The sequence below is a fragment of the Columba livia genome, chromosome 1 (genome assembly GCF_036013475.1).
Source record: "Columba livia isolate bColLiv1 breed racing homer chromosome 1, bColLiv1.pat.W.v2, whole genome shotgun sequence".
NCBI lineage: Eukaryota > Metazoa > Chordata > Aves > Columbiformes > Columbidae > Columba > Columba livia.
In genome coordinates, this window is record NC_088602.1 from 2,334,027 (window position 1) to 2,351,310 (window position 17,284).

Below are 17,284 nucleotides of genomic sequence, written 5' to 3' on the forward strand. Positions count from 1 at the left end.
GTGACGAGAGTCTGTCCCCAAAGAGCCGCCGGTGACGGGCAGGAGGTGACACCGGCGCCGCACGCAAAGGTCGCTGCTTTGAGAAGTAATTGAATATCGTATCGTGCAGACGGCGGCGAGTCAACTCTCGGAGGTGAGGAACGCTCCAAATTAGAGCTGCTTTTCAAACCACGCTTGGGAATTCAGGATTTAAGGGACCAAAGCGTCACCGTCCCCTTTTTCTTTATCCTCCCACCTCTGGTTTTGTTTTTCATAGGGGAAAATCCTAAATGCAAAATGGAGTTACGTCCTGGCTGTAAAATCTCTTGTGCCCTTGCCCAGGTGAGGGTTGGGAGATGAATGTGCCAGGTGTCCCCGTCCCGAGTGTCCCCATCCCGAGTGTCCCCATCCCAAGTGTCCCCATCCCGAGTGTCGCCCTGTGAGAACAGGGGCAGCACAAACATTTCCTTCTGGTGACATCCCAAAAAACCCAAGTGGAATAGGGGCTGTAGGGAACATGGTGACAGAGGAGGTGACAATGTTGACTCCTGAGTTATCTCGGGCATGACATAAACAGCTTCTTCCTCCCGTGTTCCTATTTAGGTCGGCGGTGGAGCAGGGTCCAGGAAAACACGCTGGGAAGCGGCTGGAGACGGGGAACCCGATCCGCGGAGCAAAGGTGGATTCAGGGCATCAAACCAGCTTGAAATCCCTCTTGCGCACTCACGCGGAGGCTTTTCTGCACGTCACAGGGATGTGCTCAAGAGCTCCAAGGGAGAAACAGGCTCAGTTTTAAGAAAAATAGAGGAAAAGGGGGATTTCTAGACCACCCTTGGCCTCCCGCGGTGCCTTCCCCTCGGTGGCGCAGTGTTTGTGGTGCGGAGCCGCTCCACGTGAGCTCGGGGGACACGTTACAGACACACGACACCCCGCGGAGGAAATCCCGCTGGTAAACAGGCCCGGCAAGTGCCCGGGATGAGTTACGGCTGCAGAGGGACCCGATGTCCCCACGGGGGGAGCGCCGGGTGCCGCTCTCCCTCCCAACACTTGGACAAGCGTTTGCTGCATCTCATCCTCCCCAGAGCACGTGTAGCTTAAATCCAATTTTATCCCCCATCCTTGATGTCCCAGCGCCTACCAAAGGGGCAGGACCGTGTTGTTGGGTGCTGCTCCCCCTAAATTTTGCTCTGACCCCCTGCCCCAAGCTGCGCCAGAGCCCTGAAATGCAGCCAGCTTGACACGGGTGCTCAGTGACCCCCCCGTCATCGGCTTAAATGCCAGCGGGGTGACAGGGTTTTGCTGTCACCTGATCCCCGCGGAGGCCGGAATGTCCTCCCGGGTGTTGATATAAGGGGGGGACCAGGAAGCCGTATCTGGGGTGATGGCTGTGAGGAGAGGGGTGTAAGGCAGGAGCTGGGACGCGGTGCTGAGGTCCCCACGGTGAGGACATGGGGGACATGCTGTCACCAAGCACCCCCAGTTTGGCCTGGGTGGCATGGAGGGGGTGGGCTGAGCCCTGTGCCTCAGTTTCCCCAGGGGTGCAGGCAAAGAAACGGCACGGTTTTGGTTTTTGCGATTATTCAAAGCCACCACAGCACATTGTCACCTCTGTCCCCAAACCGGACACCTGCTTGAAGCCCCGTCAGACGCAACGTCCCACAAACTGTCCCCCCGCTTTCCTTCCAGCCCCTGGGCCGCCATGGTGGGTCTGAAGCCCCCCGAGGTGCCCCCGACAGCCGCCGTGAAGTTCTTCAGCGCGGGGACGGCCGCCTGCATCGCCGACCTCTGCACCTTCCCCCTGGACACCGCCAAAGTGCGCCTGCAGGTACGGCCCCCAAGCCCCCCAAAAACCCACGGGCAGGGGGACAACCCCCTGCGCTGGCTTCAACCCAGATTTGGTGGCGTTTTGTGGAGGGTAAAGCGATGCGGTTGGTTCCCCCAGATCCAGGGCGAGGTGCGGATCCCCCGCAGCACTGGCACGGTGGAGTATCGGGGTGTTTTGGGGACGCTGAGCACCATGGTGAGGACGGAGGGACCCCGCAGCCTGTACAGCGGGCTGGCGGCCGGGCTGCAGCGCCAGATGAGCTTCGCCTCCATCCGCATCGGCCTCTATGACTCGGTGAAGCAGCTCTACACCCCCAAGGGGGCTGAGAGTAAGTGGGGAGACGGCGGGGGGGCACCCCATCCCTGTGTGCACTACATCCCTGCACACACCTCATCCTTGTGCACCCCATCCCTGTGCACCCTGTCCCTGCGTGCACCCATCCCTGCGTACCCCACATCCTTGTGCACCGGATCCCTGCGCACCCTGTCCCTTTGTGCACCCATCCCTGCACACCCCATCCTTGTGCACCCCATCCTTATGCACCAAATCCCTGTACACCCCATCCTTATGCACCAAATCCCTGTGCACCCCATCCTTATGCACCAAATCCCTGTACACCCCATCCCTGCACACCCCATCCTTATGCACCAAATCCCTGTACACCCCATCCCTGCACACCCCATCCTTATGCACCAAATCCCTGTACACCCCATCCCTGCACACCCCATCCTTATACACCAAATCCCTGTACACCCCATCCCTGCACACCCCATCCTTATACACCAAATCCCTGTACACCCCATCCCTGCACACCCCATCCTTGTGCACCAAATCCCTGTGCACTCCATCCCTGCGCATGCCTATACCTGTGCACCCCTACACACCAAATCCCTGTGCACCCCGTCCCTGCACACACCCCGTCCCTGTGTGCCCCATCCCTCCGTACCCCACGTACCTGCGCACCAAATCCCTGCACACCCCCTATCCCTCTGCACCCCCCGTCCCCATGCACCCCCCATCCCTGTGCACCCATCCCTGTGTAGCCCACATCCCTGCACACCAAATCCCTGCGCACCCCGTCCCTGTGCACACCCCTCCCTGCGTAGCCCTCAATCCTGCATAGCCCAAATCCCTGCACTCCCCTATCCCTGCACAACCCCTCCCTGCACATAACCCATCCCTACATGCACCCCGTCCCTGCATGCACCCATCCCTGCGTACCCCAAATCCTTCTGCACCAAATCTCTGCGCACACCCCCTCCCTGCAGACCCCATTCCTTTGTGCACCCATCCCTGCACACCAAATCCCTGTGCACCCCCATCCCTGCGCACCCTGTCCCTGCGCACACCCCTCCCTGCGTAGCCCTCAATCCTGCATAGCCCAAATCCCTGCACTCCCCTATCCCTGCGCAACCCCTCCCTGCGCGTAACCCATCCCTACGTGCACCCCGTCCCTGCATGCACCCATCCCTGCGTACCCCACATCCCTGTGTACACCCCCATCCCTGTGCACACCCCCATCCCTGTGCACACTCTGTCCCCACTCAGGACCTGAAGGGCTCAGGGTGCCCACTGGGTCTCGGGTGTCCTCACAGACCCGAGTGTCTCCACAGGACTGGGGGTCCCCACAGGACCTGGGGGCCCCACAGAGCTGGGGGTCTCCACACGTCCAGGGGTCCCCACAGAGCTGGGGTTCCCTGCTGCGGTGTGGAGTCCCCATAAGGCTTGGGGTCTCCACAGGCCTGGAGATCCCTGCTGGGCATGGGGGGTCCCCACACAACGAGGTCCCTGCAGGTCCAGAGGTCTCCTCATGCCTGGGGGTCCCCTCAGGGCCAGGGGTCCCCACAGGGCTGGGGGTCCCTGAAGGGTTGGGGGTGTCCATTGGGTCTCCATACAGCTGGAGGTCCCCACAGGGCTGGGGTTCCCCACAGAGCTGAGGGTCCCCACCGAGCCGGGGGTTCCCTATTGGGCTGGGGATCCCCACCCATCCAGGAGTCCCTGCAGGCCTGGGTGTCCCCACACAGCTGGGGGTCCCCGCAGGGCTGGGGTTACTCACACAGCCAGGGGTCCCCATAGGGCCGGGTGTCCCCACAGGGCTGGGGGGGTCCCCACAGGTGCTGGGGTCCCCGGCAGGGCGGGGGTCCCAGCGCCTGCTGTCTCCAGGCACAGGGCTGGCGGCGCGGCTGCTGGCGGGCTGCACCACGGGGGCCGTGGCGGTGACGTGCGCCCAGCCCACCGACGTGGTCAAGGTGCGGTTCCAGGCCAACGGGGCCACGGCGGACGGCGCCCGCCGGTACAGCGGCACCGTGGACGCTTATCGCACCATCGCCAGGGAAGAGGGTGTCCGAGGGCTGTGGAGAGGTACGGGGACACGGAGCGGGGTGGGGACAGGGAAAAGGAAGGGGATGGTGACAGATATGGGACAGGGGATGCAGAGAGGATAAGGTGGGGACAAGGATGGGATGGGGTGGGATGGGGATGATGGTGACAGAGATGGGACAGGGGATGCAGGCAAGATAAGGTAGGGATAGGGATGGGAACAGGAATGGGGACGAGGATGGGAATGGGTTTGGTGACAGGTTGGGGACAGGGATGGGATGGGGATGGTGACAGGAGGGGATGCAGATGGGATAAGGTGGGGATAGGGTTAGGAAGAGGAATGGGGACAAGAAGGGGGACAGGGATGTGACAGGGATGCAGATGGGATAGGGTGGGGATAGGGACAGGAAGAGGAATGGGGACAAGGAGGAGGACAGGAATGTGACAGGGATGCAGATGGGATGGGGTTTGGACAGGGTAATGGGGACAGGGATGTGTCAGGGGATGCAGATGGGATGGAGACAGGCACCGTGATGGGGACAGGGACAGCAGGGCTGGGACACCCATCCAGAATGCTCTATGAGGGGATGTGAGCACTGTCCCCAATGCCACCACCCTCCTGCACAGGGACGCTGCCCAACATCGCCCGCAACGCCATCGTCAACTGCGGGGAGCTCGTCACCTACGACCTCATCAAGGACGCGCTGCTGCGGGCGCAGCTGCTGACAGGTGAGGACAGCGTGGGGACAGGGACACAACCAGGTGCCGTCCTTGTCCCCACGGCCCTCAAACCCCAGCTCTGCCCCGCAGATAACGTCCCCTGCCACTTCGTCGCTGCCTTTGGGGCGGGATTCTGTGCCACGGTGGTGGCGTCGCCGGTCGACGTGGTGAAGACGCGGTACATGAACGCCGGCCCCGGGCAGTACCGCAACGTGCTCAGCTGCCTCCTGGCGCTGCTCATGCAGGACGGCGTCACCGGTCTCTACAAGGGGTGAGTTTGGGGACGTGTCCCCTCTGAGCACCGGCAAACTCACTGCAACGACGCCAAACGGCTCCGCTTCACACCACAGCATCACCAGTGCCCCCCAAGTGTCCCAACCCACGTGCCACCACCATGGCACCCCAGGGCTTTGGGGACCGCAGGGGCGTCCCCTTGATGTCCCCATCGCTTTTCCCGGCGCAGGTTCGTCCCCTCCTTCCTGCGCCTCGGCTCCTGGAACATCGTGATGTTCACCTCCTACGAGCAGCTGCAGCGCGCGGTGACGCTGGCCCGGCCGGCGCAGTCCTGACCCCCCGCCCCTCTCGTCAGCGTTGACGAGACACGAGAGTAAATTATATTAATTGCCGAAGCGGCGAGGGACCAGCGACGCCACAACCCCCAGCCCGAGGGGGAGCTCCTAAAGAGGGACCGGCGAGACAGAAGGAGAAATGACGATGTTTGCGGAGAGATGCGGGAGAACGGAGGTTTCCAGAGAGAAGTTTATGAAGGAAGAAGAAATGGTTCCAGGTTTTCCAGCCGGGTAGAGCGTCGCATCCCGGTGGGAACAAGGCGAGCGGCGTGGGCAGGGAGAGCGAGTCGAAGGGCGGGGGATGCAGCGATCCCTGTTATTCCTCACCGATGTTTCAAATAAACCGCCCCTATGGGGTCTGATCGCAGCAGCGCTTGGGGCTCCTGCGCCTTTTTTCGGGGGGGTTTAGGGTCATTCTGCCAGAAAAGGCAGAAATGTTTTCCTAATATCTAAGAATATCTTAATATCCAGGGCTGGTGACTCCAGCACTGCCCTGGGCAGCCTGTTCCAATGCCCCACAGCCCTTTGGGGAAGAAATTGTTCCCACATCCAACCTCAACCTCCCCTGGCGCAACTCTGTCTCTGCCTTCAGGGCCGGTTCCTGTGCCCCAAACCTCACCCGCTCCCGTGCTCCCGGGTGCTCCCGTGCTTCTACACTTTGGGTCTTCCACTGCGCAGTCACCCCCAAACCATCGCTGTTCCCAAATAAAGTGAGCTGGGAGCGCTCTGACCCCCCCAAAATCCTCCATCATCCTTCACACCGCTGTGGGGGAGCAGCTACGGAGAAAAGTCTGGAAAACAAAGTGGATCCATGAAAAACAGAGTCCAGGGTGTTGCGTTTGAGGGTGGTCCTGTGCTTTTAGGGTCCCTGGTGCTTGGAAGAACCTCCACCCGGTCACAGCGGTGGCTGCGGAGCTTTATTGGTGGGAGAAGAGGCGGAAAACCCTCGTCCCTTAGGACAGGAGGGCACTTCTCAAGAGCGTTTTCTGGTCAGGCGTGAGCTTCTTGGGAAAGCAGATGTCGAAATAGATGAGGAGGTCGCCCTTGCGCCGGGGGTCGTGCAGCAGTGGCATCCCCTCCCCTGGCACCACTTTACAGTATTTGGGGCTGAAGAGCAAAGAAAAGGGGCTGAGAGGAGCGGCGGGAGGATCCTGATGCGGGAAACGCAGCTCCCAGCCCCGATGCATCCGTGTGTTCTTCACACCAACTTTGCTCCTCCAGCTTCAACCGGTGGCCGTTCTTCTCCCCCAGCCGCATGTCCCCGCGTCCCCTGTCCCAGCCCCTCGTCTCGCTCGTGTGTCCCACCCGGCCACGAAAATCCCGTCCGACCCACGAGGGATCGGCCCCACGGCACTTACTCCACGATGTCATTGACGGGGACGTTCAGCAACCGCCCGTCCAGCGTCCTCACGGGCACCGCGCAGCCCGTCAGCGCCTGCGAGACACGGAGCGCGACCCGGAGCCGCGTCAGCAACCCCCCGGGGACAAACACACGCGGGGTTGGCTCCCTCCCCTCTTTTACCTTTCCCAGCGGGACGGTGGCAACAAAAATGAGGTTGTCGTCGGTTCTTTTAAACCTCGGGTGGAGTTTCTCTTGGACAATGAAGGTGATGTCGGCTGGAATGATGTTTGGGCCCTAAAAATGGAGGAAAGAGAAATGAACAACCCGGGAAATGGTTTGGGGGAGCACAAACGATTTCACACAAAGGTGACACAAATGCCCGTCCTTTTGTTCCTGGCTGGAGCGAGGGGAAAAGAATTTCTTCCTTTAATAAAAATATGGTGTTTGGTAAAAGAGTCCTATTAAGAAATACAAGCCTGGGGTTTGGAAAGGTGAAGACAGGCAGAAAACCACCTCTTGGAATTGTGAATTTTGATGTGTCTGAAGGCAAATCGAGGCAGGAAGGGTCCCCAGGGCACAGCAGCGCTGAATCGCTGCGGGAGTCGTGTCCCCAACCCACAGCCACAAATGAGAAAGCTGCCAAGAACGTCCCTGCTCACGGCAGGGGAGGCGCTGGATGAGCTGTGGAGGTCCCGTCAGCCCAAACTGCTCCGTGATTCTACGGTTTTGCAGCAGATTTGCAGCCCAGCGCTTCCCGCCGCGGCCGTTACCTGGTCTCCTTCCTTCTCGAAGGTGATCCTGGTGCCCTGTTTCCAGCCCGGCCGCACGTCGATCGTCAGAATCTTGTCTCTGATGGTGCTCGTTTGATCGTCTTCGTTCATCACCTGCGGAGATCATCCCTGTGGCTCCTCTGGCCCCTCTCCAGCAGGTCCATGTGTGTCCTGTGCTGAGGACCCAGAGCTGGACCAGCACTGCAGGGGGGTCTCACCAGAGCGGAGCAGAGGGGCAGAATCCCCTCCCTGCACCTGCTGCTCACGCTGCTGGGGATGCAGCCCAGGACACGGGTGGATTTCTGGGCTGCAAGTGCACGTTGCCGGCTCATGGCCAATCTTTCACCCCCAGCACCCCAAGTCCTTCTCCTGGGGGCTGTCACCCCCCTGAGGGACAACACAGAGCAGAATCAGCCCTAAACCCTCAGGCTCCCAGCCCCAAATTCTCCCCCCTTCACTCCTACCCTGCGGGAGATTTTAATCTTCTTGGTGCAGCCGTAGAACAGATCCTCAAGGGAGAGGTAGAGATCCCGCACGATCGGGGGGTCTTGCTTCATCGCTCCTCGTCCTCGCAGCCCCCCGAAGGGCACGATCAACTCCGAGCCGTCCTCAGCGAAGAACTCTGCACCAGCAAGCAGAGTGAGGGGTCACTTCACGCAGATCAGAGCCCAGGGGTTCCCCTGGGGTGTCCTAAGCAGCACCACAGGGACCTGGGAGCAGCTGGGCAGGGAAATGTCCCCATAAAGCTTAAAGCTCAGAGCTGGGATCACAGCGGCCACAGATGGGGCTGGGGTGACACCCCAGACCTCCCCTACCTACCCGCAAAGGGGTTGTCTCCACCAAAGAACTCCCTGAAGACTTTGTTGGGGTTGTTGTGGAACACGTAGCCGGCAGTCCAGGGGTTGTCGTCGCCGAACTCCTCGGGAATGCCGCCTTTGAGCCCCTCCTCCCCAAACTTGTCATAAATGCCTTTCTTCATGGCTTGGGGAACAAGGATGAAGGTGTTGAGTGCACCCTCAGTGAGTTTGCAGGTGACACCAGGTTGGGTGGAGTGTTGCTGTGCTGGAGGGTGGGAAGGCCATACAGAGGGGTCTGGCCCGGCTGGATGGATGGGCTGAGGCCATTTGTCTGAGGTTCAGCAAGGCCAAGTGCCGGGTCCTGCCCTGGGGTCACAGCAACCCCAGGCAGCGCTACAGGCTCGGGGAAGAGCGGCTGGAAAGTGCCCGGCGGAAAAGGAGCTGGGGGTGTTGGTGCCAGCGGCTGAACATGAGCCAGCGTGTGCCCAGGTGGCCAAGAGGCCACAGGATCCTGGCTGGTACCAGCACTGGTGTGGCCAGCAGGCCCAGGGCAGTGACCGTCCCTGTGCTGGGACCTGGGGAGACCAAACTGCCAATCCTGGGGGCAGTTTTGGGCCCCTCACGCCAAGAAAGGCCTTGAGGTGCTGGAGCGAGTGGAGAGAAGGGAACGGAGCTGGTGAGGGGCTGGAGCACAAGTGTGATGGAGCGGCTGAGGGACCTGGGGGGTTCAGCTGGAGAACAGGAGCTGAGGGGAGACCTTCTGATCTCTGAACTGCCTGAAAGGAGCTTGGAGCCAGGGGGGTCGGGCTCTGCTCCCCAGGAACAAGCGCCAGGAGCAGAGGAAACGGCCTCAAGTTGCGCCAGGGGAGGTTGAGGTTGGATGTGGGAACAATTTCTTCCCCAAAGGGCTGTGGGGCATTGGAACAGGCTGCCCAGGGCAGTGCTGGAGTCACCATCCCTGGAGGGCTGGACAGACGGACATGAGGTTCTCAGGACATGGGGCAGGGATGGGGTGGGTTAACGCTTGGCCTCAATGGCCTTAAAGGTCTTTTCCAACCCAGCGGATTCCATGGCCCCGTGGAACTCTCTCCCACTCACGGTCGCTCAGCACATCATAGGCCTCCGCCAGCTGCCTGAACCTCTCGGGCGCCCAGGGCTCCTTGCATTTTAAAGGGTGGTTCTTCAAGGCCAGTCTCCGGTAGCTGCAAAGAGACGGGACACCCCATCCTCGCAGCCAGCCCCGCGTTCCAGGCCCCTCACCCCTCAGGCCGCTGCACTGTGGAGGCGACGGGCAGCCCGGCCCCATTCCAAACACCCCCCCCCCGGCCCCCCAGCTCCGCCCCGGCCCCGGGGCTCCCCCGCACGGCCGAGAGCCCCTCACGCCTTCTTAATCTCGGCGTCCGTGGCGCTGCGGCGCAGCTCCAGCACCGCGTAGTAATCCTGCCCCATGGCGGCCGCCGCCGCGTCGCTATGGAGACCGCGCCGGAAGTGAGAGCCGCACTTCCGTCCTCCCCGCGCGAGGCACCATGGGAGTTGTAGTCTTTCCCAGGCGCTTCCGCACTCTGCCCCCCCCCCACGTCCGCCATCTTTGTTTTTTATGGTAATTTTTTTCCAAAAAAAGGCGTTTTCTCCGAAAATTTCTTTTCCACGCAATTATTATCAAAGCAGCTGCTTTATTTCGATCTATACTATTTATTTTTCTCCCCCCTTAGAAACAGTATTTCAGCAGTGAAAATAAAACCATGGTTACAACACAAAACCCCCTCAGCGCCGCTCTCCAAATTAATAAAAGATCCTAGTTGTGTTTTAGTAAGAAAATTACCTGTCGCGAAATTAAAAAGAAAATCATCACAGCTGGGTTTTAGTAGGAAAAATTACCTGTCATCAAAAATGTCCTGGTGATCACAACAGCCTCAAAACCTCCTATACAGCTCAGAAATTTCTAGAAACGCGTCTCAAACACAGGAAAACTGGCTTGGAAAAGGAATTTTGACGCGTCTTTTCTCTATTTGGCCGATGTAAATGTTTAAAGGTCGGAAAGTTGGTATCTCCTCACTATCCCGTCCCTGCAGCACGTGTAAATTTGCTTCTCCCAAGAAGCTACCTGGAAAAAAGGGAAAACAAGGATAAAAGAGTGTTTAGGCGCAATTTTACTAAGTGATGGGTAAAAGTTAAATTCTCCAAGATCGGCTTTTCTTTTGGGCTTTTAGGGAGTTCAGGGTTTCAGCAGGAGCTCGGGGAGCAGGGCAGCGCTCACACAGGAGTGCTTCTGGTAGATCCAAACGGGAAATGACCCGCTCTGGAGTCACAACCACAGGATCCCGGAATGTCAGGGATTGGAAGGGCCCTGGAAAGCTCACCCAGTGCAATCCCCCCATGGAGCAGGAACACCCAGATGAGGTTACACAGGAAGGTGTCCAGGCGGGTTGGAATGTCTGCACAGAAGGAGACTCCACAACCCCCTGGGCAGCCTGGGCCAGGCTCTGCCACCCTCACCAGGAACAAGTTGCTTCTCAGATTTAAGTGGAACCTCTTGTGTTCCAGTTTGAACCCATTACCCCTTGTCCTATCATTGGTTGTCACCGAGAAGATCCTGGCTCCATCCTCCTGACACTCACCCTTTAGATATCTGTAACCATGAATGAGTCCCCCCTCAGTGTCCTCTTGTCCAGCTCCAGAGCCCCAGCTCCCTCAGCCTTTCCTCACACGGGAGATGCTCCACTCCCTTCAGCATCTTGGTGGCTGCGCTGGACTCTCTCCAGCAGTTCCCTGTCCTGCTGGAACTGAGGGGCCACAACTGGACACAATATTCCAGGTGTGGTCTCCCCAGGGCAGAGCAGAGGGGCAGGAGAACCTCTCTGACCTACTGACCACCCCCTTCTAACCCACCCCAGGTACCACTGGCCTTCCTGGCCACAAGGGCCCAGTGCTGGCTCATGGTCACCCTGCTGTCCCCAGGACCCCCAGGTCCCTTTCCCCTACACTGCTCTCCAACAGCTCATTCCCCAACTTACACTGGAACCTGGGGTTGTTCCTGCCCAGATTCAAGACTCTACACTTGCCCTTGTTCTATTAATTCACATTTACGGAAAGCTTCAGTTTTGCTCCTGCACCATGGCGATAACACCAGCGAATACCACAGAGGATTTGTTAATGCAATACATTAACATTATTCAGCTAGAAAAAAAGCTGAAAAGGCGGCTGTGTGAAGGAACCCGTTGTGTGGGTTGATGAGTTCTGCTACCTGGCCTCACTTTTCCCCACATCCTTTATTTTGGGTGATACATCATATTCCGCACCTTGTACACAGGGTCGCAGTCTGCTTCGGTGAGATCGAGGACGTAATCGAGGTCTTGCTGAATGACAAAGCAGGTTCCATCACCTACATGAGATAGCAAGAGAACAAATATCGGCCAATTAGTGAAATAAGCCATGTTCCCAATTACAAACAGTCCATCAGAAACACCTGATCACAGGGTATGAAGCCCCCAGGAAAAGAAAAAGTGGCTGTGAGGATGTTGGAGAGATGGAAAAGGTTCCAACAGTTGAGAAGCACCTTGGACGCCCCGTTTGGGACAGACACGGGGAGGTGGAAATCACAAAGCAAAAAGCAAGCACAGAATATACCTCCTACAACATCCAAAGAGCGCACAGCTCCTCGATTCGACGATATAATTTTGATTATATAATTTCTACTGGCACAACGCAGAACTCGCATTACCTTGGCTGGCAACAAATCCGTCTCGGTACGGGAGCAGCGAAAGCACCGGTGCCCCCGATCTGTGGATGACCTGGATTGGAGTGCTAGAAAAAAGAGCAGAAACAAGGCATGACTATTATGGTCTGTAGTTAAAAGCCCATTTCAACACGCTAACATCAAAGAATAACCACCAAGCTGGGAGGAGTGGCTGACACGCCAGAGGCTGTGCTGCCATCAGAGACCTGGACAGGCTGGAGAGCTGGGCGGGGAGAAATGTAATGAACTAGAACAAGGGCAAGTGTAGAGTCTTGAATCTGGGCAGGAACAACCCCAGGTTCCAGTGTAAGTTGGGGAACGAGCTGTTGGAGAGCAGTGTAGGGGAAAGGGACCTGGGGGTCCTGGGGACAGCAGGGTGACCATGAGCCAGCACTGGGCCCTTGTGGCCAGGAAGCCAATGGTACCTGGGGTGGGTTAGAAGGGGGTGGTCAGTAGGTCAGAGAGGTTCTCCTGCCCCTCTGCTCTGCCCTGGGGAGACCACACCTGGAATATTGTGTCCAGTTGTGGCCCCTCAGTTCCAGCAGGACAGGGAACTGCTGGAGAGAGTCCAGCGCAGCCACCAAGATGCTGAAGGGAGTGGAGCATCTCCCGTGTGAGGAAAGGCTGAGGGAGCTGGGGCTCTGGAGCTGGACAAGAGGACACTGAGGGGGGACTCATTCATGGGGATCAATATGGAAAGGGGGAGTGTCAGGAGGATGGAGCCAGGCTCTTCTGGTGACAACCAATGGTAGGACAAGGGGCAATGAGTGCAAACTGGAACACAGGAGGTTCCACTTAAATATGAGGAGAAACTTGTTCCCGGTGAGGGTGGCAGAGCCTGGCCCAGGCTGCCCAGGGGGTTGTGGAGTCTCCTTCTGTGCAGACATTCCAACCCGCCTGGACACCTTCCTGTGTAACCTCATCTGGGTGTTCCTGCTCCATGGGGGGATTGCACTGGATGAGCTTTCCAGGTCCCTTCCAACCCCTGACATTCTGGGATTCTGTGATCACTGCTGTTAAGAAGTTTTCTGCTAAATCTATCTATATATTAATATACAAAATCATTTTGGTTGGAAAATACCCTCACGATCATCGAGTCCAACTGTTAACTCAACATTGGCACTAACCCATGTCCCCAAGAGCCTTGTCTATGCAGATAATCACAGAGATATTAATATATAACATAATATGCACAGTACATGAACATGTTTTTTTATATATATTTTAAAAGCCATAATCTGCAAGGGAAGGCTTTGCCAAGAGCACCCCTGGTCACAGAAGACTGAAAAGCCTTTCAGTAACTAAGAAATCTGCACAAATCCTGCACAAAGTCTTTTAGGAGGCGCTTTCCAGGCAACATCCCATTACATCACCTATCTGAGCAAAAGCATCACCCCAAGAGAAAAGAAGTTTGCAAGAGGCTCAGGAGCTCACGGTGCCACAGCTGGGGCTGTGTCCACCTTTTAGAAGGGGCTTTCTCTGCCAGAACCCTCGGTCTGGGTCTCTTTTCCAGCCAAAAATCTAGTTTGTAGTTGTTGTTTAAATACTCACAGCCCCAGGCCCTCACTCACTTGGTGTTCCGCACATCCAGCTGATAGATGTTCCCGTCCTGAGTCCCTGCGAGGATGTAGGTGCTTGAGAGGAATGTGCAGCAGTTGAAGGCGTCGGATCCGACGAAGAGGAACACCTGAGAACACAGGAACAAATCCAAGCGTCACACACGCACAGATGAGGACACAGGACACCCAGGAGAAAGAAGCAATAATTTATTTAGAAGTCAGGACAGTTGTTCTGTGAGTCACTGGCACAAACTGGCAAACCCAGAGCAAGGTTAAAAATCCCCCGTCTCAGCTCCAAGATAAGGAGAATGGTGCTCCAGGATGAGTTTTGCCAAGTCGGCAGAGACAGCGCAATCAGTGAATGCTCCTGGGTCTCCTTTGGAGAAAGGATGTGACACAGTGACAGAGAAACCACTGCTGAGCTCAAATTAATCTTCAGAAACCCACCGAGCAGAGAGACCAGATCTGTGGGGCAGGTTGGCAAAGAGCACGGTGTCCCTGGAGGTGTTTAAAAGACATACAGGTAATGTTCTTGGGGACATGGGCTAGTGCCAGGGTTAGGTTATGGTTGGACTTGATGATCTCCAGGGTCTCTTCCAACCAAAATGATTCTCTGATTCCTCCCAGTGCTGCATCCATTCATACAGAGGCTATGAGTTTTTCCAGGTCAGCCTTTGCCACAGCATCATGGAATCATTTTGGTTGGAAAAGACCCTTAAGGCCATTGAGTCCAACCAGTTCCCCTCCCCTGGCACTGCCCCATGTCCTGAGAACCTCATGTCCGTCTGTCCAACCCTCCAGGGATGGTGACTCCAGCACTGCCCTGGGCAGCCTGTTCCAATGCCCCACAGCCCTTTGGGCAAGAAATTGTTCCCAGATCCAACCTCAACCTCCCCTGGCGCAACTTGAGGCCGTTTCCTCTGCTCCTGGCGCTTGTTCCTGGGGAGCAGAGCCCGACCCCCCTGGCTCCAAGCTCCTTTCAGGCAGTTCAGAGATCAGAAGGTCTCCCCTCAGCTCCTGTTCTCCAGCTGAACCCCCAGGTCCCTCAGCCGCTCCATCACACTTGTGCTCCAGCCCCTCACCAGCTCCATTCCCCTCTCTCAACTCACTCCAGCACCTCACGGGCTTTGCCTCAGTGAGCTTACTCGTTCCACCCTAAATTTTACTCTCCACAAACACCACAAGCAGTTTGAAATCCTAAATCATCAGGAGCTCCTGTGCTACTGCCTAGGATAATTCTGATAAGATTTTCAATACCTGAGATTTACCAACTCCATTTTCCTTTTCTAAGAGGAGGGAGATGGACTGGTGACCACCTGAGGTCATGGAATCACAGAATAGTGTGGGATGAAGGGACCATCCCAGCTCCCCCAGTGCCCCCCCTGCCATGAGCAGGGACATCTTCACCAGCTCAGGTTGCTCAGAGCCCCGTCCAGCCTGGCCTGGGATGTCTCCAGGGATGGTTCATCCACCACCTCTCTGGCCAACCTGGGCCAGGCTCTCACCACCCTCAGGGCAACAATTTCTTCCTCATGTCCAGCCTGAATCTCCCTCCTGTAGTTTAAAACCATCACCCCTTGTCCTATCACAACAGGCCCTGCTCATAACCTGTCCCCATCTTTACTCTCAGCCCCTTTTAAGCACAGAAAGGCTGCACTAAGGTCTCCTTTACATGCTGCTTAAGACAACTGCCAGATGAAACAGCAGCTTTCCACCTTGGCTGGATGAGGCAACCTGCAGTTCCTGCTTTCACAATGACATCTACCGGCCACTGTTTAAATTTAAATACTGTCTTCCCCATACCCGGGTTCAATTGTGAGCAATTCTTACTCCTCAGACCTCCAGATAAAAATCCGGTCAGTAGGAAGGAGAAAAAACATCCTTCACTGTACCGGGTTTTAGCCTCTCCTCCCAGGAATGGACAGAAGAGGAGAACACTGCAGTGTGAGTGAGTTCAGCAATGAAAATTTCTTCCCCAAAGGGCTGTGGGGCACTGGAACAGGCTGCCCAGGGCAGTGCTGGAGTCACCAGCCCTGGAGGGCTGGACAGACGGACATGAGGTTCTCAGGACATGGGGCAGTGCCAGGGGTGGGGGAACGGTTGGACTCGATGATCTTGAGGGGATTTTCCAACCAAAATGACTCTGTGATTGTATCTCCAAGCTCTCTCCCAGGGTGGACACTGCCAGTGTCACACTCCTTACCGGCTGCCTGCTCTGCAGTCCCACTCCTTGAAGCTTCTTGTCTTCTCGGGCCAGCAGCAGGATCTTCCCTTCTGTCCCAATCTCACGATCACCTGGCGAAAGGACAACAGTTAATTCCAGCAGTGGCTACGCAACAAATCACGATGGTACCAAAACCTGACAGTCTGGATCACCCCTGCTAAACCTATAACAACATCAGTCCAGACACTAAGGGTGGGCCAGTAATCAGGGAGACCTGTCTTCATCACTAATTGATTTACAAGGCTCAATTCCTCCTTGGGACTGAAATTCTTTGTTCTGGCGACCCCCTCCCAAGGGCACAGAGCAGCAAGCCACACGCTCAGGATTATCGGTGACAACCCTAAGCAGTTTGGGACAGGAGAACGAAGGGGAATCTTAAGGCAAGATCCTTACTAGGAGGTTTTTCAGGCGAGCCCAGGTTCAGCGAGTCGTCGGCGGTGCCCACGGCAATGCCGTTGATGGGAGAGCCGCAGTCGGCGATGACGCCCAGACAGGCGGATTTTCCGCAGTCCCAGAGACGGGCGGTGCCGTCTCTGGAGCAGGAAAGGACGTTTCTTCCCCGATCCACAATGGCAGTGTCCAAAATCCCTGCGGCAAAGCAAAGGTCACGTTCAGACAGCGGGGAAGGCAGATGAACAACACCTTGGCTCAAACTGAGCTGATATCGCAGCTGCTGCTGGGTTTCAAGCTCCATAATTAACCCCTAGCTTGGGGAGAAAATATCCTGGTCCAGCACTCTTAGAAAATCACCAACTCCAGCTCTGGACAACCCCCAAAGTTTTTGTGGGGCAAGCAGCATCCACATTATGGAGCTACAGCAATGCTTTGCAGGTGCTGCCATACCCCAAATACTTCATTTCAGTGTGGGATGTTGGGTCTAGATCTGGAAAATGACACAGTGGGGTTTTTTTTTGGAAGGAAACAATCAGTTAAAAGATTTAATTGACACTTTCCCTAGAGAACAGGTCATTAAACACAACAAGCTCAAATCACAAGTCAAGCAAACGCTGCAGCAGTTTGCACTGGAGTTATACGCAGTGAATAAAAGTTTAACTTCAAAAGCAAAGCTCCGTTGTTTACAGGACATTTGCGGCAAAGTACTTTGAATGGGGCTGCATCCAGCTGGCGGCCAGTCACTAGTGGTGTCCCCAGGGGTCAGTGTTGGGTCCAGTCCTGTTTAACATCTTTATTGATGATTTAGATGAGGGGATTGAGACCATCATCAGCAAATTTGCTGATGAAACCAAGTTTGGTGGGAGTGTGGAGCTGCTGGAAGGCAGGAGGGCTCTGCAGAGGGGTCTGGATAGACTGGAAAAATGGGCTGATTCCAATGGGATGAAGTTCAACAAGGCCAAGTGCCGGGTGCTGCACTTTGGCCACAACAACCCCCTGCAGCGCTACAGGCTGGGCGCAGAGTGGCTGGAGAGCAGTCAGGCAGAAAGGG

The 17,284-nt window shown here is 56.7% G+C and overlaps 4 protein-coding genes across 11 annotated transcripts in view; 2 read left to right on the plus strand and 2 right to left on the minus strand.

Annotated features, from left to right (window-relative positions):
• Positions 1-132, plus strand: part of C2CD3 (C2 domain containing 3 centriole elongation regulator) — a 50,470-nt gene extending 50,338 nt beyond the window's left edge. Inside the window, exon 34 of the mRNA XM_065066475.1 lies at positions 1-132. The gene's annotated coding sequence lies outside the window, so the exon portion shown is untranslated.
• LOC102092157 (putative mitochondrial transporter UCP3) lies at positions 129-5,782 on the plus strand. 5 transcript variants are annotated; one of them, XM_065068907.1, is made up of 7 exons: positions 546-658; positions 1,666-1,804; positions 1,922-2,132; positions 3,968-4,165; positions 4,751-4,852; positions 4,934-5,114; positions 5,307-5,782. In XM_065068907.1, exons 2-7 carry the CDS (start codon positions 1,679-1,681, stop codon positions 5,410-5,412), a joined length of 924 nt encoding a protein of 307 aa, XP_064924979.1. In that variant the 5' UTR covers positions 546-658; positions 1,666-1,678; the 3' UTR covers positions 5,413-5,782. The 5 variants fall into 5 exon arrangements, with proteins under 5 accessions (XP_064924830.1, XP_064924979.1, XP_064924754.1 ...); XM_065068832.1 differs by lacking the exon at positions 546-658 and adding an exon at positions 735-1,419; XM_065068958.1 differs by lacking the exon at positions 546-658 and having other exon boundaries at positions 4,751-5,114.
• DNAJB13 (DnaJ heat shock protein family (Hsp40) member B13) lies at positions 4,916-9,836 on the minus strand. 3 transcript variants are annotated; one of them, XM_065069494.1, is made up of 8 exons: positions 9,703-9,836; positions 9,420-9,523; positions 8,344-8,505; positions 7,989-8,146; positions 7,525-7,638; positions 6,935-7,048; positions 6,771-6,847; positions 5,589-6,519 (listed from the first exon to the last, which is right to left on the minus strand). In XM_065069494.1, exons 1-8 carry the CDS (start codon positions 9,768-9,770, stop codon positions 6,366-6,368), a joined length of 951 nt encoding a protein of 316 aa, XP_064925566.1. In that variant the 5' UTR covers positions 9,771-9,836; the 3' UTR covers positions 5,589-6,365. The 3 variants fall into 3 exon arrangements, with proteins under 3 accessions (XP_064925645.1, XP_064925566.1, XP_021140796.2); XM_065069573.1 differs by lacking the exons at positions 5,589-6,519; positions 9,703-9,836 and adding an exon at positions 4,916-5,156 and having other exon boundaries at positions 9,420-9,644; XM_021285121.2 differs by lacking the exon at positions 9,703-9,836 and having other exon boundaries at positions 9,420-9,643.
• Positions 9,187-17,284, minus strand: part of PAAF1 (proteasomal ATPase associated factor 1) — an 18,013-nt gene continuing 9,915 nt past the window's right edge. The window contains exons 7-13 of one of the 2 annotated variants that reach the window (XR_010473745.1): positions 16,234-16,428; positions 15,820-15,911; positions 13,629-13,744; positions 12,043-12,125; positions 11,621-11,703; positions 10,200-10,425; positions 9,187-9,523 (exon numbers count right to left, since the gene is read on the minus strand). Coding sequence is in view for 1 of the 2 variants with exons in the window: in XM_005500617.3 (XP_005500674.2) it covers positions 10,348-10,425; positions 11,621-11,703; positions 12,043-12,125; positions 13,629-13,744; positions 15,820-15,911; positions 16,234-16,428 (647 nt within the window). In the remaining variant the exon portion in view is untranslated. Of the gene's footprint in view, positions 9,524-9,974; positions 10,426-11,620; positions 11,704-12,042; positions 12,126-13,628; positions 13,745-15,819; positions 15,912-16,233; positions 16,429-17,284 lie in introns of those variants that run through there. The other variant, XM_005500617.3, reaches the window with a different exon arrangement.